The sequence below is a fragment of the Pimephales promelas genome, chromosome 9 (assembly GCF_988280905.1).
Source record: "Pimephales promelas chromosome 9, fPimPro1.hap1.1, whole genome shotgun sequence".
Lineage (NCBI taxonomy): Eukaryota > Metazoa > Chordata > Actinopteri > Cypriniformes > Leuciscidae > Pimephales > Pimephales promelas.
The window spans coordinates 27,477,129-27,502,116 of NC_142777.1; the positions used below are offsets into that span (position 1 = coordinate 27,477,129).

Consider the following 24,988-nt stretch of genomic DNA (forward strand, 5'->3'; position numbering starts at 1 on the left):
TCACTTCAGTGGGTTTGAGCGGTTTATGCTCATACCATGCCGGAGTGTTTAGACTACCTGGGTCACGTCGCATCAGATTAACACACACAGTAAACACCTTTTAATCATTAATAATTAGAAGCCAGGGTTGTGGCCCAGCTGCCCTCGGGTTAACACGAGAGCTGTCGACATCTCTGGGGTGGGATGAAATATTAGGTTATAATTGGAGGTCCATGGTAAATAAATGACGCTCAGTGTAAGATCATCTTCTAGTTGGTGTATTTGAGCTTGTGTGTGTCCACGTCACGGTTCCACAGTGGGAAGTAGACACAGAGGAAATAAGAGCAGAGTTTAACTTTCTCACCAAGAGCATGGTATAATTCAGTCATCTTTGGATGGTCCCAGCAGGTTGTCTGGGCCTGATGGCTATAAAAGTGAGGAGAAAGAGAGAGAAGTGAAGTGAAGCCAAATATAGAAAAACATAGAAAGAAGAAGGAGAACACATGCAAGAGAAACATTAAAGCAACAGTTCACCCAAAAATGAAAATTCTGTCATCATTACTCATTCTTTCATTATTTATTATCCTCATGCCACTCTAAAGCCATTTGACTTTGTTTACTCAATGCACAAATGCAAATTTTAATCATTAAGGGCTGAAAAATGTTCCCTCTGTTGAATCTTTGGAAGTAATTTGCAAATTACACACACAGTAAACGCTTTTCACTTTTTGTGACAGAACAAAAAATCCATTGGAATAGAGTGACATGATGGTGCAATTTTAATTCTTGGGTTTACTTTTATAGTAAAAATACTGTCACATTTTGGGTTTTTTTACAAGTAAATCTAGCATTTACTGTATAATTTGCAGTGATGAACAGTAAAAGCACTTTTCCAGAAGTCTCTACATGACAGATCACTTATGATTTTAGTTTAAATAATTTTTTTTTTCTTCTGATTTTTTTTTAATCGGTTGGTGTGTTTGTGTTTGTTATTGTTTATTGCATTATTTTAGTGCCATGTTTGTTACTCTAATGCTGTTTTGTCTGTGTGTGTGTGTGTGTGTGTGTGTGTGTGTGTGTGTGTGAGGTAGAGAACTTATGATGAATCTAATTGATTACATAAAAGGTAAATTACAGATTTTTATGGTTCAAGAAGATTGGAATATTCACATCATAATATATGAAGAGTTCAGATGCAAAAGCCTCTAAATGCCATTTGAAATTTTCTTCTAGAATGGTCATTTTTATCAAGCTTGTATAAGTTCAGTAATTTCACTTAAATGGCAATTAATAGATAATCTTCATTGCCATTTAAGTGAAATTACTGAACTTAAATACACAAGCTTGATAAAAATGATCATTTTAGAAGAAAATTTCAAATGGCACTTAGAGGCTTTTGCATCTGAACTCTTCATATCACTTAATTTGACATGCAGTTATCAGTTGTAAAATATACAGGCATTAATACGCCATCCAGCAATATCTGAAACATTGCCATAGTATGGTGTGAGACAGAGAGCTAGCACTGACAACTACAGTGATCTCAAACCAAGATATCAATGTCATTAAGAGTCATATTCTCAAACATAGGGGTTTTCTTTATGACTATCAATCGAAAGCTTAAAGGGGTCATGAAAAACATCCATTCAATTCTTTTTTTAATCCTCAAAAACCCTAAACACTCAATAATAAAGCCGCTTGCTCAACCCACGATCGATGACGGACTATCATATTAGCACATTTCTGCCCTCAGCCGTTTGTATGCTGTCTGCCAAGGCAGGACTGTACTTGTCTTGCTTTGTCACCCCCCATTGAAGAGAGGGGATGGGTAAGCAGTTGCTCATTACCATTTAAAGAGACATGCACCAAAACTGGTTGCTGTTTTTGAGGAGGTAAAAGGGGTGTTGTTTTACACAACCATCGACGAATTTTAACCAAAGTATGTTACAAACTTTAAGGCCCTAAAGAATCATATACCAACTTGTAAAAAATGGGCATCCGATGACCCCTTTAAATACTACTCAGGCCTGAACAGGCAAGTACAAAAAGAGCTAAATAAATCTGATACATGTGTTACACATGCTTTACTGCAACAGCCACTCATGACTTCCATGGTGTCCCTTCTCACCATTTGAGTTTTAAAAGCACGAAATGGATTTTTCCCTTTCGCACCATTTGAGTTTTAAAAGCACAAAATTGATTTTTCCCTTTCTGCTCCTTTTGACGTCAGGGTTAGTCATGTGTTCTTGTCATTCTACCATCCAATTGACCTATGGCTAAGCCACGCCCCCTCCACTCACTCGGACAAACAGTCAACATTCGGAGACAGGCGCTATGGCGGCTGTCACAGTAGGAGACGTTTCACAGGAGGCAATTGGTGATTTTTGGAGACAGAAAGATTATATACCATCTCGAGGTCACCTAAAAAGCCTTAACTATGGATTGAAGTTCAATGCAAAGCTTCAGATGCAGGCAAAAATGTACAGGTCACAGTGTAAACGTGATAAACCGCATATCGTTAACGTTGCCATCACTGTTTGGTGCTACAATATTTACATGAATCATTCAGCACAACATTGTTAACATTTGTTATCTTGGTTATTTACAGATACGTTAATGAAGCTAAGTGACATGATGTACAACGCAGCTAAAAGCTAATGTTAACCTTTTCTAAAGTTAGGCTAAGGTGGCTTTTTTTTTTTTTTTTTTTTTTTTTTGACATGCTTGCAGAGAAAGGCTTACCAAAACAAAGTAACCCGATTATAGCACTTAAACATGGTAAAGGTCAGATTTTAAGATATGTCTTTAAGCCAATCATCTGAGTCATAGCTGTGATTCCCATCAGTGCTATTTTCATTTTTCATAAGTTTTGGTAATTTTGTTAATTCTTTTGTCATTTTATTAGTTTTTGTTTCTTTACATTTAGCTTTAATTTATTTTTAATTTTAGTTTTATTAATTTTAGTACTTCAATTTACATTTATTTCTTGCAGTTAGTGGCCAAGGCAGCATTCCAAAATCTATAGACAGCATATCTAATATTTATATTGTACTGTATTTAATTACAGCTTTATTTAATTTACCAAAATGGTTTTTAATAATTTTAATAACACTGATTGATATGAATAAAGATTATCAACAGTAACATTCTGTAACAAACAACTACCATTGAGATGAATTCAAAAGCTAAAAGAAATCTTTCTAAGTATTAAAGACCTCCTTTCTCTCGACTAAGCTCTGCGATACCCACCCAACAAAGACTCTGTTGTGACATCAAATATTACTAAAAATGCACCGGCCTGTGTGACAAAAGGAACACCACAGTTGAAATGTCGCAGCACAATTATCTTCTCTCTGCACTAGGGATCAGTAATTGAGTTTGCTTTCTATACCTGATAATCTGACATGACCATCCCACAGTTTCACACAGTCTTTCTCACTTCTGAAGCTCACAGATGGCTAATAGTTTACGGGCTGGACTTACTTGATATAATATGGCACTTTGTTGGGGGAAATGGCACGTTCCCAAGGAATCTGCACAGAGCCTGGAGAGACAAAGGAAGAAAAAGGGCAATATCAATCAGACAGACATGTCGACCATGAAAAGCTATTCTGAAAATATCAAATGGCACAGCTCACGGTTCTCCAAGCATACTGTTTCCACACGGAGAGGTTATTAAACAACAGCATCTCAAAAGTATTCAGAGTGGTAGAAAGCTTTTCTGTAAGTGTGGAGCTGTGTAAACATCTTTCTGCAGAACTTCAAAGGTCAAAGGCTGCTGTGTTATTAAATACAAATGGTAAAAACTGAGAACTATACAATCACTGAGGTCATTTAGCCACCTCCACACATGGCTTTCATAAGTACACTATACTTTATTTCTCTATCCTAACTTCCTCTATGTTCCAGGGAAATGACAAAATAAAGTGCTGCAAAATACATCATTACTTGTATAATGAGCTTCTGACAAAGGTGTCATTGTAAATGGATTTTATTTTGATTATTAAAAATTAACTGTCAGTAATAATTGCAAAAAAAGAGTCCTCTGAGCCTCATATTGAGATAAGGGCCTGAGCTTAAGGCTAACAAAACTAAATCTTAAACAGTGCACTCTGTTGGTCGGTTTCGCAGACCAGGCTTAAGCCTTGCATGTTTGAGCTGTTTTAAAGGTGCTGTATGTAACTTTTTTACTCTACTAATAAAAATGCCATAATACGTTTGCAGATAATTAGGAAACATGCTAAGTTCACATACTCATTTCTCTGAAAAACACTTCTACAGCCAGTTATTTTACTTCTTATTTTACACGTGTTGTCAGTCTGTTTTTGTGTTGCCCACTGCCAGTTCATCCAATAGTATTTCGACACCCAGGGATGCCAGTTGGCAGGAAACATAAGGCGTTTCTCAATGTCAAGGAAGGATCCTCGGAAGCCGGAATTTCGAGGATGCTACGTCATCGACGTCCGTCGAAGGACTGTTCCAATGTCGAGGATCCTCAGAATTTCAACCAAGGACTGAGTCCTTCGTTCGGAAAATATCCCATACACAGGAAAGGATGCATATGTGTAGCCTTCGCGCTCTTAAATCACCCACAATCCTATGCGCTGCTTTGCTATCTTGTTCAAAAAATAAAAAAAATGTCGACCGTTAGCGGAGTCGGAGTGATAACGGCAATATGCTTTCAAATGTAAGCAAGTATAATTTCAGTTTAGCCATTTATTTAATGTTTGTTAAACTATTTAACATATCGGCTCAAATTTGCTGAGGGGATTTAAAGCTGTTCCCTTTTACTGGCGATTAACTTTTTAATTTTTACTTCATATAACGTTATAGCCTTTTTTGTTGGTCACATATTTTACAATTGCATGTGTTTTAACAGCTAGATCATGTTGCTATAGAGGTAGAATTCTGTTCACTCCGGTAATATAATCGTTTTTGAATGAATAAACTCCTTTTTAAATCAATATTTTGTGTCAAATTATTGATTTATTTGGTAGGTAACGTTAGCCATGTTATAAGTGGGAAAATGTATAGCGAGGCGGTTGTTACAGCGAATACAACCCCGCTGATCAAGACCCCTCTGCTTTAGAGTTTGCGGGGTTGTATTCACTATAACAACCGCCTTGTTATACATTATCCCTTATACTTTATTTATTTATTTATTTCTATGAGGACTGACAAGACAAAATAAGGACTGTCAAGTGTATTTAAACAGTGCAGTACACCAGCACTATGATTTTTGCAGCGCCTAAGCGGACCTTTCACTGATGTGTTTCACTGACGCAATGACGTGCACTTGCTAGCCTGTTCCATTTACGTGTTCTCCGAATGCTAAAGAGGAGCCTTGCCTAGCCTCTGAAGGAAATGACTTGGAAGGACCCGTCCTGCTAAGGAAGTATCCTTGACATTGAGAAACACCTCCTGTCTATTGCAGCCTTGGAAACGAGCAAACAAACTGGGTTAGATATTGCAGATTCCACAAAACCTATAAGCCTCGATATCCATCTAAAAATCTCTATGAACCAGAGCAATTTAAAACGCAGATAATTCAACTCATTAACTTACAGTATGTAAGTCTCCTCGGCTTTCGTTGTCAATTGCGCGCGTTCCTGTTGCGTGTCCACAAACTGGCAACCTGTGTGAGCGTTGAGTCAGAGAAGGAGGGGGTGGGGGAAAAAACGATCTCCCATATTTTGAATTTGGACTGCAGTAACTATCTCAACAACTAACTGTCATTCTTACAGACAGCACCTTTAACTAAAAGCAACTTGCACTGACATCTCATAAAATATGTCAGTGTCATTGTTTTGTCTCAAGATTCATACCAGTACTGTTTTTTTTCTATGGTATGTTTAAACTATCCTGGCTTAATGTAAATTCTGTCTATGAAATCGGGGGCCCATTCTTTGTACGTGGATTACTCTGGATTTTAATGTTAAACATTTGACATGATCCAGGATCCAGGATGATCCAGGAGCAACACGTCCATAATCTCAAATCTGCTCGGGAGCAGAGGCTTATTTCATGTGAACAGGATTAGATTGCATCTTTTTAGGCGGATACTTAAAATGATACTTAAAATCTGTTTGAGCCACTGCTACATTTTCTTAAAAGAGTACATTATTAAATCAGGAACAATAATCATTTAAAATAATAATATTATAATGTTGTGTAGTTTATCATAATATAGACATAGTTGGGAGTGGCTTGATGCAGAGAATGAGATGCAGATAACTTTAGATTAAGTAAAAATCCTGTCTACTGTGTCATTTAAAAAAAATTACTGACCCTTAGGCAAATTTAATCAATGCTGTCACATAACAAATATGCTTCACAGGTAAAATGAAATGAATTGTATCATGTAACAAACAGTACAGATTTAGTTTACCTATCATACCTTTTATTTTGTTAAGTTCCCTAGGCTTTTTCCCAGAAATTCTGCAAGTTCTTTGTCAGGTCTTGTTGCAAGCCAGTATCTGCATTGCTGACCATGGTTTCGAGTATCGATATATCTGCCCTTTCCAAAGAACACAAGAACGTGCAATAATCTCAAAACAACTTAATCCAGATATTTTATTTAAATCCACAAATACATTTGAAGAGCCAAAAGCCAGAGATCCTTTATCATGATTAGAAGATCTGGCATCATAAAGAATGGACCCCATAGATTTCAACGAAGAAAGTTTAAGCCCATTAGAAGCACTCACGTCCTGATAGCCAAGTGTACTGCGCAGACTCAAACTGAGCTTGACGACGTAGATGTAATGTGAGCAACAGTTCTGACCTTCTAGTAGCTGTGCAGAGACAAATCTGAATTGAAATCTGAAGCAAATCTGTTGTTGATTTTTATGAACTCTCTATCTATGGGCTTCTCCCGTGACTTTATGCCTCATGTCCACCCGATTGCCTCATAGACAGTAAAAGATTGCCTACAAGCTTCTCCTTCTGTCTATACGGTAATTTCTCTACTGTGCGATAGAGTGCCAGAAAATTTGGGGCAATTTTTAAATGAGGATAAATTTGCAGCAGGGACTGTCTTTATTCTGCAATGTTTCACCGCACAGATCTGATGTGATTGCAAAAATAAATAAAGATACAGCCCACCCAACCCATTTAAAACAGCCATGCCAACCCCTGTCCACTGAGCTCCATCAGCCCTTCTTTTGCTCTCTTTGGCTTCAAATAAATTATACCACACTTACTAGAAAGGAAGTGCTGTGATCCGGGGCCAAAATCTCTGTGGGCATCTTGCAATTGTTTTAGACGTTCATCAATAGATCCCTTGAGTAAAAAAGGAGAAAGAGGAGTTATTTTACATACTAAATAAAAGTTCTCTGATCGTATTATGGAATTGTTCACCAAAAAAACAGAACGTCAAACACACATGACGATGAGCAAATGACAAAATTTTAATTTTAAGGTTTTTTTTTTTTTGGTTTTTTTGGACCAAAGTGGACCAATGTAACAGTCAGCTAATGAAGAATATATACTGATTACAAATCCTTCCACAACAGTACTTGAGTAGATTTTTCTATTCTTTTCTACTTTCTTGAGTATAATTAAAATGTGGTACTTTTACTCTTACTTGAGTTGAATTAAAAAAGAAATATTCAACTTCGCTACATTTATTTTTCACCAAAAGTACAAAGTACTATGTTACTACTTTGAGAAAGGTGCCAACGGAGCAACAGGGCAAGCTGACATTTGACAGACACTTTGACAAACAGAACCGGAAGCAATACAGTGCTGAATGAAGTCGTAGTTTTTGTTATTTTTGGACGAAAATGTATTTCCGATGCTTCAGAACATTCTAACTAACCCACTGATGTCACATGGACTACTTTGATGATGTCTGTATTTCCTTTCTGGACAAGGACAGTATATCGGACACATTTTCAATGGAGGGACAGAAAACTCTTGGACTAAATCTAAATTTAAATCATTCATAGAATGTCAAAATGGATATAAAGGCCGATAAATCCACTTACGCATGAAGTACTGTATGTATTTCTGTATTTTCTTTATCTCACTCTCTTCCTGTATACTCTCTGTTTCTGTGAGGAATTTGAAGGACACCCAGCACTGCTTTGCAATTTGCACACACATATACACTGCCACATGTAAAGGCAGACATCTCTATTAATCACTGTAGCTATGAGCCACTAAATTAGATTATCATTAGTGCTGTCAATTTAGCATGTTAAAGATGCATTGACTTGATTACAAGTGACAGTAAAGATATTTACAGTAAAGATATCATAGGTATAAATTATATTTTAAAATGCATTTAACTATTTTTGAACAAATAAATGCAGCCTTGGCGAGCATGGGAGACTTATTTTAATGAATATGTTGTTAATTAATAAGGATAATTAAATTATTTTAATGACAATAATTTTAATCGATTGACAGCCCTAACAAACGTAAATACAACCTCAGATGACCAACAACACATGGCATATTAAAGTGTCATCATTTATCTAACAAAAATAAAGACAAAATGCAGAAGCCGTGTGTGTACACCCTATAATTTAATGGATTGTAGAAACATCTTAGCTGCAATAGTTTGAAGCTACTTACCATCTTAATTCATATGGAAGCAGTAAGGGTGTACTTAGTTTGCCACACATGGCTTCTCCATTATTGCCTAGTTTTTGTTAAATAAACCTTGAACTATAAATCGTGTGTTGTTGTTCATCTGAGGTTGTATTTTCCCAATTTTAAGACCTGCCAAGGACCAGATGATTTTATGATTTCCTGATATGTAAAAACATATATTTCAAAAGAGTGTACTTTCTTTTTCACATGACTGCATGAATGTTTAATGGTTAAAAGCCAAAGATTCATCAACACAGCATTTCTCATTATATTCATACTACAAACAACAAGAAATACTCACAGACCATAGCTTTTTCCCTTACATTAGGTCACACATAAACTGCTGCAGATATGCATTTCATAGTTATTTTTTAACTGGATTCACACACTCAAGTGTACTTTTCATTCTCTCAGCATCTCTTTCTGGCTCTCTTAAGCTCCTTTTACACATAAAACAACCAGATTCAATCGAAACACTCAATTTCATTTTACATCATCTCTATTTTCTCTTCGGAAAGGCCTTTGTTTTCCCATGAGCATGTAGACAAAAGGCACTTCCCGTGACCGATGATAATGGAGCCATCACCGCTCCCAGCCAGGCAGGACCAGCTTATTATATTCTATCTCCTTAGCTCCATTTCTCATAGTGCATATGCACAAACTTAGTTGGGCTGGAGTCAGCGCTGGCAATGGTGATCGGTGTATGATCTCCATAGGGGTCCCTTAGTCATGGTGGTCAGGTAAGGATGAGATAAGGATGGTGTGAGTTCACTACCTGCAGAAGTTTCCATCTGTTGTTGAGGTGCTCGAGGGCTCTGGCGTTCTCCATGGACAAGTGTACATCAGCTATGGCCAGCTGATGGGCCAGGTCATTTATGTGTTTCATTCCTTCCTTGACCTGGGCCAGCTCTTCTTTAAACAGCTAAAAGAAAGAGCAAATGAGATGGATGATCAGCACATAAATATATTATTCCTTACTGAAACTTTCCATCTGATTTCTGAGTGCATTATGCATTGTGTTACAACTGATGTTCCTTTTAAGTGTTACAACTATGCCTCCACTACAAATGATTTAAAGGATTACAAAAGTTGTGATATTGAAAGGCTGGCTACGGGGTGGATATTTTAGATGTTAAAAGGGATCTTTTATTCCATTCACAGCCTACACTCGTCCATTTTCATTCCATCCGTCACCACTGCTTGCTTCGTTCCACACATTTACATTGAGGAGCTACACTGGGCATAAGTGCAAGAAAGATCCAGTCTGTTGATAGCAGTGAAACTGCACCAAATGTCTAAGTGTGACAAGACCCAGTGTGAGAGAGAGAACTGGTGACAAGTGAAAAACCGAAAATGCAGAGAGAAATGCTTTTGTAAGTGAAAAGCTGAGTTGAAATACACCACCATTAAGGGTTGGTACAATCTTTTTAAGTCTTTTATGATCACCAATGCAGCATTTATTTGATCAAAAATAGAGTAAAAACAGTAAGATTTTGAAATGGTATTACATACAAAACTTTGGGAAGTTTGGGCGCATTTCCAGAGAAAATAAAATGAAAGGTTCTCTAAGCGATGTGGGGCCAAAACATTTTTTGTCACATACATCAAACGCCTCCTCACTATCGGCTAGCTGCCTGTCCCCTAAACACACTGTAAAAAAATGCGGTCTCTGTAGACACCACAGGCTCCAAAAACGGCAACAAAAACAATCATGTCTCGCCCGGACCACGAAACCTAACAAACAGTGTTCCAGCCAATCACTGGCAAGAAGTATTTGAGGGTGGGTCTGGGGGGTTAGTGCGCGTGCACATGTGTGTGTGTGAAGGAGATAGAAGCATCAGAGGGAAGTTTGAAAAATGGCCGAAACACGACCAAAGAGACGTCGTTCTGAGGAACAAATTAAAAAGAACAAGAAGTCGGATAAAGAACGTGCGAAGTTCCGAATTTACATCGGTAGCAAAGCTTTTGAACGATGGCGAGAACTCTGGTGGCAGAAGGGCTTCCAGTCCGACATTCAGGTTGCTCTGTTTTTGCTGGACAGGTGGGTAACGTTAAATTGTTTTTTTTCTTCTAAATTGACGCTTATGTTCGCCAAACCCACACAAGGATATAATTAGCTAGAAATGCACGTTCACAATTATTTCAGGAAGGACGGAAGGGAGGGGAAGGAGATGAGATGCAGAGGAGGGAGGTAGCCTCCGATTTGTTTGAAAATATTCCGAACGTCAACACCCAGGATCGCTTAGAGAACCTTTAACCCATTGTTTCTTCAGAGGCTCGGATGAAGGAACTAAAAAAAATACTTTTGTGTTCATTTTTTTCCATCCAAACTCTGATCAACTGCCATGCTTCACTCGTTTGCAAGCCCTGATATCTCTCGGGGAAAAGCTCAAATCGCGCTTGCGCGTTCGTACTTCCTAGCTCATTTTCTCATGGGCGTGTCAAATTCTCTGGGCGGGCAAAACAGAGAAAGAGGAATGACGTCATACGGGGGAGATTCAAGATCAGCCCGTCTGAGCTTTCATTTTCTGAAAGGCAGAGAAAGATAACCAAAGCTCGGTTTACACCGATTGAAATTTCTAGCCACTGGGGGACCATATACAGGCTAGGGAAACTCTAATAAGTGAATTTCACAATAAGTGAAAATTTCATGTCATGGGACCCCCAGGAATAAATAAAATGGAAAATCACAGATTTTGAATGTGGTCTCGGACTTTTGAACCCTCCTGCATGTAGATAACTGTAGGAGACCTTGATCTTATATCCTGTTCATTACCTTGACATGCAGCCAGGAAAACGAATGGAAAAAGTCTGCATGACTTACCATGTGCTTGCTGGTTCTGACAGCAGGGGAAACATTGATAAATGCTCCACCTCCTGTCAGAGCGTAGCATGAACATGTCAGTTCACTGAATGAAAAACTCAACATATTGCATCAGGGTATGGCTCCAGGCAGGAAAACTAGTTCATTATTTAATTACACGGCTGCAATAACATATACTGTACTATTCCCAAAATGCGCATTACATTACAAAAACATGTCTACATTAATAGAGAAACAGAAATACCATTTCAACACAATAAGTAATCTGTTGGGACTCAAACAGCAGAATAGAATATCTGACTCACAAGGTAGTGCTCCAAACAGATGCCTACACTGTTCCATATTTATAATAACTCTGCTTATCTCCACGGAAACAACCATGATCATACCGTCAATAAAAATACCAGCTATGGTACAGCTGTGAGAGTTCAGGTCTGCACATCGATGGTAGATTACGAGGGGAAACATTAGGGAGATAAGTCTTTGAAATAGCATGGTATAGATTACAGGATAACATATTCAGATCCCTCATCTCTCAATGCTTTTATTATCACTAGGGATGCACGATATTGGATTTTGGTCGATATTCGATAGGCCAGAATGTTCAAACTAATTTTGCCTGAAGCCGATACAGATGTATTTGTAATTCTTTTAAGTGCAAAAAAAAAAAAAAAAGCTCATTAAAGCTTCTATTAAAGTTCTGGGTCAAGAGCAGTGAGTTATTTGCTCTTTGCGTTTTTATGTGTTTTGATATCCCTTCAATGTCTATTTCAAAGACATTAAAGGGATAGTTCTCCCAAAAAATTAATTGTCATCATTTACTCTCTCAAGTTGTTTTAAACCCAAATAAATTTCTTTCTTCTGTTGAAAATAAGTTATTTGGAAAAAAGTGGCTAACCAAACAGTTGCTGTACACCAGTGACTTCCATAGTATATTTGAGCACAAGAAAGAAATTAATGCAGGTTTGGAACAACATTAGAGTGAGTAAACAATGACATTTTTTTTATTTCTACATGTCTGCATCATGCATGTCGTGTTGTATAGTATCTTGAGATGAAGGCGCCAGAATTTAACTGATTCAAAAGCAGATCGTGGAGACATTTTAATCGTCCACGATCAAAACCTGTGATTATCACACACCCTAGTTGTAAGTTTAAGTGGCTGGCGCTCATTCTTCGTTCACGGTCATCAAGTGAGCAGAGTCTCTCTGTTTAATCACAGTCAAATGATTAAGTACAGTAATTTAAGGGAAAAAAAATAATAGCAGCGTACAGCCAAGTAAGCTGTACTATATAAGAAAACCATAAAACACACAGGCTGGAAAACATACAAAGGACATCCAGAGAATAAATGACCAAGAAGTATAAAAAAAAAGCCACTGGACAGATTATTTGCTTTCTAGATTTCATATAGTACAGAACATAAGTAGACTGCAATATACTGTTAGTATAGTTTGATGACAATTGGTGTGCACCTGCCCAAACTCCAGGATTTCACCATCATCACATCTCATTTGCACTTCTGTCCTCAGGCAGATGCTATAGTTTTCTGTGAAGAGAAAATCCAGCCACAAGAAAAGTTTTATTCCACAGACCAGCTCTACTTCTACAGCTAGCATACTACCTTATTCAGAAACGCACAGATAATGGCTTCAAAATGAATAACAAATTCCACTGAATAATAGAAAAAACGAAAATGAAAGGAGTGAAACTCAAATAGTTGGACTGCATTGCAGTCTCTGTACGTCTCTCAGAAATCAGAGCTTGGCAAGAGTAATATCAACTAAAATACTACATTATACCAAATTTTAGGGCTTTGCGATTTTCGAATTTGGCTTCCAACTATTATAAATACAGGATGATCGACGTGAATTGATTATTGTGCCGCTGCCGCATTTCGTCCCACGCACCCGTTCCTCCCTAAAAGGCCAAACTTGACATCCAAATCAGCCAAATAAGTGAGTGTTTAAAATGCAGTGTATTGTTGCTAAACTGCGGGATGTGCTTGATATTAAACAGATACGCACCTGAACGGTCAAATAACCTACACACAAATATGTAGAAATGCAGTTTTGGTAATTATCCTCACAAACACAGTCGGTTATGTCTTAAGGGAATGTAAACACTGAAAAAGAGAGCGTGTAACAGTAGCTATATTGGGTTTGTGCGTTAGTTATTGAAAAAACAGCAGCCTAATGATTTGCTGCAGTCATTATTGTTAATCAAACAACAAAAAACAAAGATCAAATCACTAACTGCTTTTGAATAAATAAACTGTTGTTTTAATAAGCATTGGTCTATATTTAATATGTTCAGGAGTGTTATTTTACATGTTTTTTTTTTTATTTACATTTGGTATTTTAGTGTGATTGTGTAATTTCTGTTGTAGGCTATCACTTATCTGAATACCACTGTTAGTAGGCTTCCTAAAAAACCTAAAGCACTATTTATTGAATTTGTATTTTTGTTTTGTTGCATTTTTTTTTTTTCGGTTTAGTTTGTTTGTTCATATTGTACTGCTGACTGTTTACTTGTCTTCTGTAACGTTTCTGAGGACTTTTACTTGCATTAAAGGGGTGGTATAATGCCCTTTTCACAAGATGTAAAATAGATCTCTGATGTCCCAGAGTGTGAACGTGAAGTTTGTTGTAGTCCTTAAAAAAATTTCTTTATAAGCAAATACCTCCCTTTTAACTTTGAGCATAGTAACTTTGCAAATGTTGTTTATGCTCAAACAGCAACATTCACCTCAACTTTATTCTATTCAACAGCAACTTTAATTCACCTAGTATTAGTTTTTGCTTAAGTATTGATAATTGTACAATTTCACTGACATTTAAAATTACTCATATAATGAAATAAGACTTTGAACATACAGTATCACCCACCTAATATAATCGTGATTATAATTTGTGCGATAAGCGAGCAGCCGTTGTTTAGCTGTTTTCAACCACTGAATATTTACTTGCAACTGCCAATTTTCTCTAATCAGGTATTTTATATCGAGTCCAACTCCTCTCATTTAAAGGGTTAGTTCACCCAAAAATGAAAATTCTGTAAGTATTTACTCACCCTCATGTTGTTCCAAACCTCTATGTGTTTATTTGTTCTGCTGAACACATATATTTGAAAGTATGTTTTAATCAAACAGATCTCAATCCCCATTGACTACCATAGTATGTATTTTTTCCTACAAAAAAAAAAAACAAATAAACACATAGATGTTTGGAACAACATGAGGATAAGTAAATACTGACAGAATTTTCATTTTTGGGTGAACTAACCCTTTAAGGTTTTTTTTTTTTTTTTTTAAACATTATATTTATTGAATTTTAACAAAACAAACAACTGATACATTGACATATTTCACAATATTTCACAACTTAATCCCAAAAGCAAAAAAGCAACAAAAAAACAAAAACAAAAAACAAAAACAAAAAACAAAACAAAAAAAAACAAACAACAACTCGACAGTCAGCTTTACTTTCTTAATTTCCTTCATAATGTCTTAGAAACTCAGTTAATGGTGACCATATTTCTTCAAAGTTTCTTCCCTTTCCTCTAACAATATAAGTGAGTCGTTCCAAGACAATACATGATGCCATCTCCTTCACCCACATAAGATTTGAGGGTACATCCATTTTCTTCCAGTACAGAGATATTAACCGCCTGGCTTGCAGGAGTCCAAAGTCAATCAGTTTTATTTGTCTGGAGCTAAAAACACAGTTCTCTGGGTATATACCCAACACACATATTTTTGCCTCAACAGGTATTTTTACTCCAACAATTTTTGACAAAGTCTGCATGATTGACTTCCAATATTGATGTAATTTTGGACAGTCCCATACACAGTGAAAAAGAGTACCCTTTCCATCAAAACATTTACTACAGCTATCTGGGATATTAGGTGACCAAGTTCAGCTTGACCGGAGTTATATAGGTTCTCATCAACCATTTATATTGAAGGAGTTTCATCCTGGTACTAATTGACTGTTTTTGGGCTTTTAAACATGCAGCTTCCCAGTCTACCACATTTATCTCCTCTTGGATGTCAGATCTCCATGCATCTAGCTTATCAGCAGTGGATTCCTCATCATGTGATAGTAAAGTTGCATAAAATAAAGAGATGTGACCTCTCCCCTCAAGATTTTGCAATACAATATTCTCTAATTTTGACAACGTTGGTTCAGATTCAATCTGTTTATATTTCGACATAATGAAATGTTTAATTTGTAAATGTTTGTAAAAATGTTTCTTTGGAATGTTATATGTTTGGCATAACTGCTCAAATGTAAGCAAATTGCCATCCTTATAGAGGTCTGCCAGCTTCTGTACACCTTTATCTGCCCAGATTCTGAAACCTCCATCAGCTCTTCCTGGCTTAAAACCTGTGTTGCCCCAAATAGGCGAAAAAAGAGAGATGGGAGGGATACCTTCCATATACTGATGGGCCTTATACCAAATATCAATTGTGTTTTTTAAAAAGGGGTTTTTTGTAATTTTTCTCAATTTTTTGGGGCATGCTGAATATAAATACAAATTCAATTTAAGTTTTGTTTCTAATTGTTCAATTTTTATCCATGCTGGGGGTGTCTCAGTTACAAAGTAAAATATGGCTGAGCGCAGCTGTGCAGACCAATAATATAGTTTAAAATTAGGGAGTTGTAACCCCCCCCTCTCATATGGCATGTACAGCAGTCGAAGCCTTAATCTAGGTTTTTTATTATTCCAAATGAATCTACTAAATACAGTGTTTAATTCATCAAAGAATTGTTTTGAGAGAGGCAAAGGGAGTGCCTGAAACAGGTATAAAAATTTTGGTAATATACTCATTTTGATCATGTTTATTCTGCCAATCATTGACACGGGCATTACTATCCATTTATTTAAAGACTCCTTTACTTCACTAACCAAAGGGTCATAGTTCATTGGTACAATAGTTTTAATGTCTGGAGTAATTTTAACACCAAGATACACAAATCCCTCTTTTGCATTGATAAACGGGGTCTGTATGACTGGGTTTAGCCTCTCGTCCCTGTTCAAAAATAGAATAGAAGATTTTGAATCATTTATTTCATAACCAGAAAATCGACCAAATAGCTTAATTTGCTGCATTAAATTTGGGACACTGATGGTCAGCCTCGTCAAGAAAACTATCAGATCATCAGCATATAGGGCCAATTTATGCTCCTGATCTCCTAACTGGATGCCAAATATATCAGTTCGCATTCTTATCATCATTGCCAAGGGTTCCATAGCCAAAATAAATAACATTGGAGATAACGGGCATCCTTGGCGAGTGGAACGCTCCAATGTGAAAGGTTTAGAGACTATGTTGTTTGTCAAAACACTGGCTTTAGGATTTGTATACAAAAGTTTAACCCATTTGAGAAAGTTAAATCCAAATCCATACCTCGGAAGAACGTTAAACAAGTATGACCACTCTATTCTATCAAAGGCTTGACGGGCATCAAGTGATAATAAAGCCGCATCTTTAGTATCAAATTTCTCATGAATTATATTCAAAACTCTTCTTATATTATGAAACCCTTGACGTTTTGGTACAAAGCCATTTTGATCATTATGAACTAGATTTGAGATAAAAGGGTCTAATCTTTTTGCTAAAACTTTACAAAGTATTTTAGTGTCAACCCCCATCAGACTTATTGGTCTAAATGATGAGCATTCTGCAGGGGGTTAACCCTTTAAGGTTAATTGTAGACAAAGTTCCTCCGAATTTTTTAGTATTATTGCTCTAAATAGAAGAATATACATATTTATTTTTGGGGATCGAAAAAGGTCCCCGATCCAGGACTCAAACTCGCTCTACATCTTGAAGCACTGCCTATAATTAGAATATAAAATAAAGGTCCCAAAAGGTGGTTTTCACAGTGATGCCATTAAAGCACCATTTTGGTTCCCTAAAGTACCAGGGAACAGTTCTTAAAATAATCAAGCTTTTTCTAATGCAGGGGATTCACTTAACGACTAGGTGAAACTTTCTAAAACTGATCTGAACACACTTACACACAGATTTTAAACATTGACAGAAAACACTGACTGAACGCAACTGTCTCTGACATGTTGGTCATGATCAGTTTTAAGTATCAAATTACATTCATAATCAGGCTTACAGTTGTTAGGTGTGTCCCTGGCTTTAGTGCAAAGAGCATTTTAATAAATAACCTTTTTTTGTAATTGAAAGGTTCCATGGGTGTTAAAGGTTCTTCATGTAACCATAGATGCTAATAAATACCTATTTATTTTGTATTTTAAATCTGCTTACACCATCTAGATGTGCATTTTTGTACACTTTATGAATATAGCTTATTCTGAAATGAAATATATTAATAAATAACACATTCACATAAGAGGAAAATCCCGCCATACATTCACAGTAAAATTACTTTAAATGAAAAAAAAAAAATATATATCACTTCCTTGAACCCTACAGTGAAATGAAATGAGAGAAAAAGTGAAAGACATGCTATACCATTAAAGAAATGTGCCCCGTGGAGAGTCCTATTACAATCGGGCTGAAATTCTTAGAATTAGTAATTAAGTGAGCTGTGAGGTCCTCTAACAAATGAAAAAAGACTGTAAAAATATCTAAAGTCCATCAGAATGCCTCACAAAAGATCAAGATATTGAAATGCATGTGATAATATAAATGCACAGTGAGCCTCTTTATCTTTATCAATTTAAAGCAGCACATCTAGAAGTAAATTGGGTGCATGCAGGGTCTCAGCCTCCCTGTGTTTGTAGTCCTGTGCTGATTTGTTTGTCCACGTTCCTTGTGTTTCCTGATTCTGCTTGTTATCATTCTCATTTCCCCCCCACAAGGGAGTTGTGTTTGTATTTTTGTGTCTGTTTGTTTACTTAACAAATCCTACCCATTGTTTCTGCACTTGAGTCCTCGCACCTTTAATCTACCCATTCCGTGACACTTAAACATTCTACCAATGCAAGATGTAATACTACAATTTGAATGTTTTTTTTTTAAAGTTTCATTTGCTTCTACCAATTACAGACCTAATTCAGCGCATTATGGTTTGTCACAATGTCATTTAAACCAATAAACCCTGATGCATCCTAGACAACCGCCTACTCGCATATCAATCAACTATTGTGTCTATGGATCAACTTTGACAAATACAAACAGCTATAAAAAATAAAACTGCCACACATGGTGACTTCACAGAACTTCTTAGGTTTTCCTGATCCCATCATGCAGTGACACAGATCATGTGAAGCATGACTAAAATAAACTCAAGAATTCCACTCAAAACGTATATGCAGGGGGATTGAAGTAACACGTGCTGTGCTGACTTGTTTATGCTCTTTTATGCTTTGTGTATGTAGTACTGTAACACAATGAAGTAGCAAATGATTAAGGGTGTAAAATCGGACAGTTCATCACGATACAATAAGATATCGATTCTCTCAGCCAGTGATATGATACTTGCTAATCCCTCAAAAAATTCTGTGATACGATTACGATTTGATTCAGGGCTACATCAATTGATTGATCAATTTTTAGATATTATTTGCCAAGTGTACACAACCAGTTACATTTATTAACTCACAAATGCATCCAAAAATATATAACATGAAAGTTGTGCTTGTCTGAAGTATAAAATCATTGGTTAACCATAAGCCAAACACATAACGCAATCACCTCCCTCTACAACATAAACATCACCTCCACTTAAAATGTTTAACAAACACTCTTCTTGTTCGGGCTTCAGTTTGCAAATGCCGGGATATTCTCCAAAAAAGAGCGAATTGCATCCTGTGTCTCAATATCTGTGGTCATTTTCGATTTCCCTAACCTAAAATACAATCAGAGATAAAAACTTCGTGGTGCTTAGCGTCTAAGGCACGGCTCTCAGCCCGCCCTCTGTTCGTTGATTGGCTGGCTATTTCATGCTGGATGAAAACTGAGATAAAGTTCTCTATCTCAGACTGACTACAGAAGCTTTCAATGTTTTCAATGTTACGAAAAGGTGAAGCTGATTGGTTGGTTCTTGTCACATGACCTGCAGTGAGCTTGCGGCATTCGGAAAAGTTGAGGTGTTTTCATCTCGCTCCGACTGGAAAAAAATGAGCGCGTCACTTCAATGAGCCCGCTTGCCGCGCACCTACATTTGAAATAACTAACTTGAACGTGCAAAAGACACGATATGTGAACGGCCCCTTGACGCTACCTCCAATCAGGCCACGAGCTACTGGTAGCTCGCGAGCGAAATATTCCGAGCGACGAATGACGAGTAAAAGATATGCAAGAAACACTAGTGGTTCACGATTGCGCGCAAACTGTTTTGGTGCGCAGTGTTTTGATTTCTTATTTACTTGTTTGGCGGAGGCAATCCTCCGTTGGTGAAATTATAATCAGACCACCACCCACCCCCCACCTTTTCGGATCTGCAAGATTCACATAAGTCACCCAAACTGATGTTAAAAAAGCGTGAGGCGCAAAAAGCGTGCTGTTTGCATCCCTCATAATAAAACACATGGTTAATCTTTGTAACTTTAATCTCCTCAGCTGACATAGACGCCTGTCAAACTTTGTTGTTGTGATTAACATACACGTAATACAGAGAGCTTTTCCCTCACCTCTAACGTGCTGTTTTAGCAAGATTCTGAAAATACCAGCTTTTGTGAAAGGGTTCAGTCAATCTCATCAGGCGTCTATTTCTGCTGACAAAAGTTACGTGAGGATATGGAGTGTCAAAATAAAGGTACCATATATCAAAATTTTACGTGTGGCATCGACGCATCGTATCATTAGATGTTTGATCAATGCATCGATCCATATCGATGTCTTGTTACACCCCTACAAATGATGTATGTAGTCACCAAATCAGAGACCATTGCTTTTAAAAAATCCAATCACAAATGTGTAAACAGTGATTTGTCTGCATTAGTAACTTGTGATCAGGTCACCGAAGACATATTACCTTGGTAGCATCTATATGGTCCTGCAGCGAATCAATGAACAGGTCTCCTACAGGTTCCCAGGCGTCCCTCACCCCCTCCGCCTGGTCCAGAGCAGCAGCCAGCTCCTCCATGGCAGCTTGGATCTGCAACAGCCTCTCCAGGGTTCGCTCCATGTGCCGGTGTCGGTCCACACAGCGTGCCGTCAACTTCTCCCACAGGTCACTGGCTACGTTTGCCTGCTTCCACACAGAGCGACTTACATTCAGCATTCGCCGGCGAGGAGAGAGCTCTGTGGTAGAGAGGAGGGAAAGAATGGAGATTAACAGAGTGAAAACAACAGCCCTGATCTCTCTATTATTAATTCCTCCATATGACAGACACACTCATGAGAGGAGGCTGCTTCTCATCAAGGATTGTAATGCACCTGTGCTGGGTTAATGTTGGGTTAAACTAGCTGAAGAGATATTCGCCAATAGCCAGGTGTCCATCCATATATTTTGATGTTTCACAATGCATATCGTTTCAAAGCAGCTTTACAAAAAATGCATGCATCTACATTACAATTTAGAGTGATCTGTTATCAGAGGTAAGTGTGTCCAAGAATTGTATCTCAGAAATAATAATAAAAAAATAAATAAATAAATAAAAAAATCACACAGCTATATGGTTTCAGTGTTGTACATGTTTGGTATCATTTGAAAAGTCTCAGTGCGACTGGTACTAAGGTCTCATCCCCGAAGTAAATTTAATGTTACTTTAGATAAGTATAAGTGGGAAACCACGGCATTGCTGATCCAAAGCTATTATAAGAGAAGTAATGTTGGTCGACTTGTATCTGTAGTAGTGGCCATATCTCTGCTTGAAGTAAACTTTACCTTAAATTCAAGTGTATGAAGTTCAATGGAGGCTATACCAAAGTATCTTTGATTGCGACCATCTCAGGTATTTAGCCAATTACCTCTGTTTATTGACCGAAAACTGATGAGCTTGTAATCACGAGACCCAAATCAAACAGAAGGCGTGAGGACATAGAACGATAGAAAGTAAAGAGTTAAATAGAACAATAAAATGTATTGCTAAACTATTATATAATTGACCGATAACCAATTGGTAACCTGAATAAGAGGTCATGACAAAATGGAGTCAGAGAAGTTTAATTTGAACTAAATGACTTTGCCACGCGGAAAAAAAACAGAGAAGATCACCCATTCTATCGGATACCACCATTGGACAGATTTAGACGGGCTTACAGAAGTAATGATTGCAAGTTTATTAACCACTTTTCATCTCTAGGGAACATACCTTTGCCATCAGGCAACGTCTCCTCAGGCTCCTGGAAAGGGTGTTGTGCCAGGAAGGTCTGAGCCGACTCCAACACTGAATAGATGTAGGGCCCTCTGGATTTGACATCTTCCATGAAACCCTACGAACAAAAACATAAACATGTAAGCAGCCTCACTGACTAGAGGTCTGCGCAGGCTTTAAACTGAAGCCAGAACCCGGCCCGTACCCAAGATTGTTTAACCCAACCTGACAGGTACTGTTAGTTTAAGACTGAAACCGTTATCTGTAGAGATGTCGTCACATGTCTGTCCTGTCTTGTGATGCACATAGGTGTTTTGTTATTTTGAGCCATGTGCTCTTGTCATTGTTTGATCCCTCCCCCTTGTTATCTGATTATTGTTTATTTGCTCCACCTGTCTGTCTCGTTACCCTCTTTTGTTTGCCTCCCTATTTAGACTATGTTTACACGGAAACGATTCTGAAGAGAAAACGCAAAAGTGGCGTTGCGTCATCACTTTTTATTCTGCATTTACACGAGCGTTTTGTGTGGGAAATCCATGTGCAAATGGCGACGCAAAAGTGTGTGAAATTCAATGTAGTATGCACTTCAGGCGGCTAGGAGTGCATACTACAACAACACCAAGTCCATGCGGCTGCGTAAAACCTTCACTGTCAAGCAAACTTATGCGTTTTTACCATTCACACGGGAATGCGGCAGTGGAGCGTTTTTAAGATTTCCACTCTGGAAGGTGGTTTCACTTTTTGTTGCGTTTTCAAGCCTCAAAAACGCTGTGTAAACGAAAGGCACATCCGATAAAATATTTTTACGTTTTCACCCGCGAGCGTTCTCCTGTAAACGGGGCCTAAGTCTTCATGTGTTTGTTGTCCTGTGCTCGTTCGTTGTTTTTGTTACGTTTGTTGTTGTGTGAAGTTCCGTGCTTGTCTTGCACGCCCTACCTTGGTAGTACTGGATTGGTTAAGTATGATTGTAGTTTTCTTTTGTTGATTTGTTTATTTTATGTTTTTGTCTTTATTAAAATCACTATTTCACTCCGCACCTGAATCCACGGATTCATTCCTCATTCCTCACAACATTTAAATATATACATTTTCTACCACTTGATGTAACTGATTCAGAGAGACGCACAGAGGCGGCAACACAGCCATTTGAATTGCTAGCACGCTTCATTTCATTCGCAGTTTGCACATTTATCATTTTGTACAATACATATCAAATATTATAAAATAGGTATGATGTAGTGTTTTAGTTGATAGCAGCCTACTTGACAAAGCAGAGAGAGAAGAGAGAAACATGGCTATTTGATTTACGAACATGCTGTGCTTGTTTAATTCATAGACTCATTTGTGTATCATAATTATATTGTCAATCAACCGTCATGCAAGGTTTAAAACATTAAAATATACATGTCAAATAGTTCAGTAGTCTATTTTATTGAGCTCTAAAGCTCTGATTTCTGAGAGACCGACACAGCAGCACGGCTATTTGATTTGTTCTCAGTTTACATTCACTTATTCACTTAACACATTATTGCATAGTAATTTTAGAGGTTTATGTATACGTTTGTGCTATCCCCTGGCTGACCCGTTATCCGGCAAGCTTGAAGACCGATGAATATTTCTGTAATTATTATGTAGAACACTTTGCAGTGCAGCTTTTCCTGCATCATTTGGCACTGTAATTCGTTTCCCCTCAGTAATTGTTTGCCTTATCGCACTCATAGTTAAAGGGTTAGGTCGCCCAAAGATGACAATTTTGTCATTAATTACTCACCCTTGTGTCGTTTCAAACCCACAAGACCTCGAATTAAGATATTTTTGATGAAATCGAAGCGCTTTCTAATCTGATCTTTCCAAAGATATTCATGAAACAACCCGAAACCCGCAAGTTCTTCTGCTACGTTGGGTAGCAGACCTCTATCACTGACACACACAAACTAGCTCATGGACAGTAAATGGGATCCCTATAACATCCATCAACCCCTACGATCCTCTTATTAGATTTTAAATGTCTTCATGATTTTGCCCTAATATACCTTTCTAATTTGTTAAATAAATATACTCCAGCAAGATTGATCAGAACATTCAACATTTAACATGGTAACTTGTTAAAACGGCTAAAAATGGGCAAGTCAGCCTTTGGTCATTTCGGTCTTAAGTTTAAGAAAGCGGGAATGTGGGAATTCTGGGAAAGTGGGAATTCAGGCGGCCAGCAAGCGGGCCGAACATTTAGGGTAATAATATTGAGATCGGTGGGAAAGCGTACAGTCGGCGGCTGGGCCAGAATTGGGTCAGCGTGTCCTCGTTCTTAGAGAAGAACATTGGACAATGAGCGTTGTCCTTTGAAGAAAATAGGTCGACTTCCACTCTGTCGAAAAGGCGCCATATCAACTGGGGGGAATATTGCCCCTGGACAGCCTGTCCGGGCCATCGTTCAGGTTCTCTGGCACATGCGCCACTCTCAGCTCTTGGATCTGACACCGCCCTGGCGGTTCACGGAGGACACAACAGACATGTTGTCCGAGCAAACTAGAACGTGTTGGTCCTGTCTGAATGGGAGGAAGCATGTTTCAGACCGCAAGTGTAACGGAGATTGAGAGTGATTTCTCCAACCAACTTTATGGCTTAGCCAATCAGGACGCAGGGCGGGAGTTTCATAGATGTGATGTAGTGGAGAAGCGACCTTAAGACTGTTTTGATTCAGACAACAATGGCGGCTCGCATCGAGGAAGCAAGCGTTAACATTGATGCTGCTATTTCATCCGTGTTGTCCAATCTACCTAATATTGTTTCATTTAATATTTCAGTTGTGTCGCTCTCATCAGCGTCACGGGTTGGCTTCGGTGTGAGTGGTTGAAATAGCACGTCAATAAAGATGACAGACAAGTGGCTTATCCAATCATATGCAAGGATTTTTGATAAGGCCCAGCCTTCTGAAACGCCATTTCAATGGATCGGTTCCAGATGCATGAGTGGAGCTAGGCGGAGCGAAATTCATCTGGCTAGGGCCAGGTTAATAATATGCAGCTCAAACTAGACATGAACTATTCATATATCCATAATGGTAAAAATTCCTAACTCCTAAGCACCACCTCCAGTTTTTCTAGTTCTATTCCTTATGGTTGCAAGAGGCAACAACATTAATTTATCATGGCATTTTTAATTTCTGGAATGTTACCACCTCTTAAACTCATTTATTGGGATGTTCCAACAGTTCAATCTTCTCATAGCGAGTAGAGATTACTATTAATTTAATATTCTACATGACTAACAGGAATTACCAAATGTTACATTTCATGCTGGTTATGGATATTCCCCAAAAGCTGTGCAACCATATTTGGAGTC

The 24,988-nt window shown here is 37.8% G+C and overlaps 1 protein-coding gene across 7 annotated transcripts in view; it reads right to left on the reverse strand.

Moving 5' to 3' along the window:
* drp2 (dystrophin related protein 2) overlaps positions 1-24,988 on the reverse strand; it is a 148,015-nt gene that overhangs the window by 23,416 nt on the left and 99,611 nt on the right. For all 7 annotated transcript variants that reach the window (XM_089134942.1, XM_039655185.2, XM_089134943.1 and 4 more), the window contains 6 exons: positions 21,644-21,764; positions 20,362-20,630; positions 9,353-9,499; positions 7,182-7,260; positions 3,463-3,523; positions 344-405 (listed from right to left, as the gene is read on the reverse strand). In XM_089134942.1, coding sequence (XP_088991068.1) covers positions 344-405; positions 3,463-3,523; positions 7,182-7,260; positions 9,353-9,499; positions 20,362-20,630; positions 21,644-21,764 — 739 coding nt within the window. The remainder of the gene's footprint in view (positions 1-343; positions 406-3,462; positions 3,524-7,181; positions 7,261-9,352; positions 9,500-20,361; positions 20,631-21,643; positions 21,765-24,988) is intronic.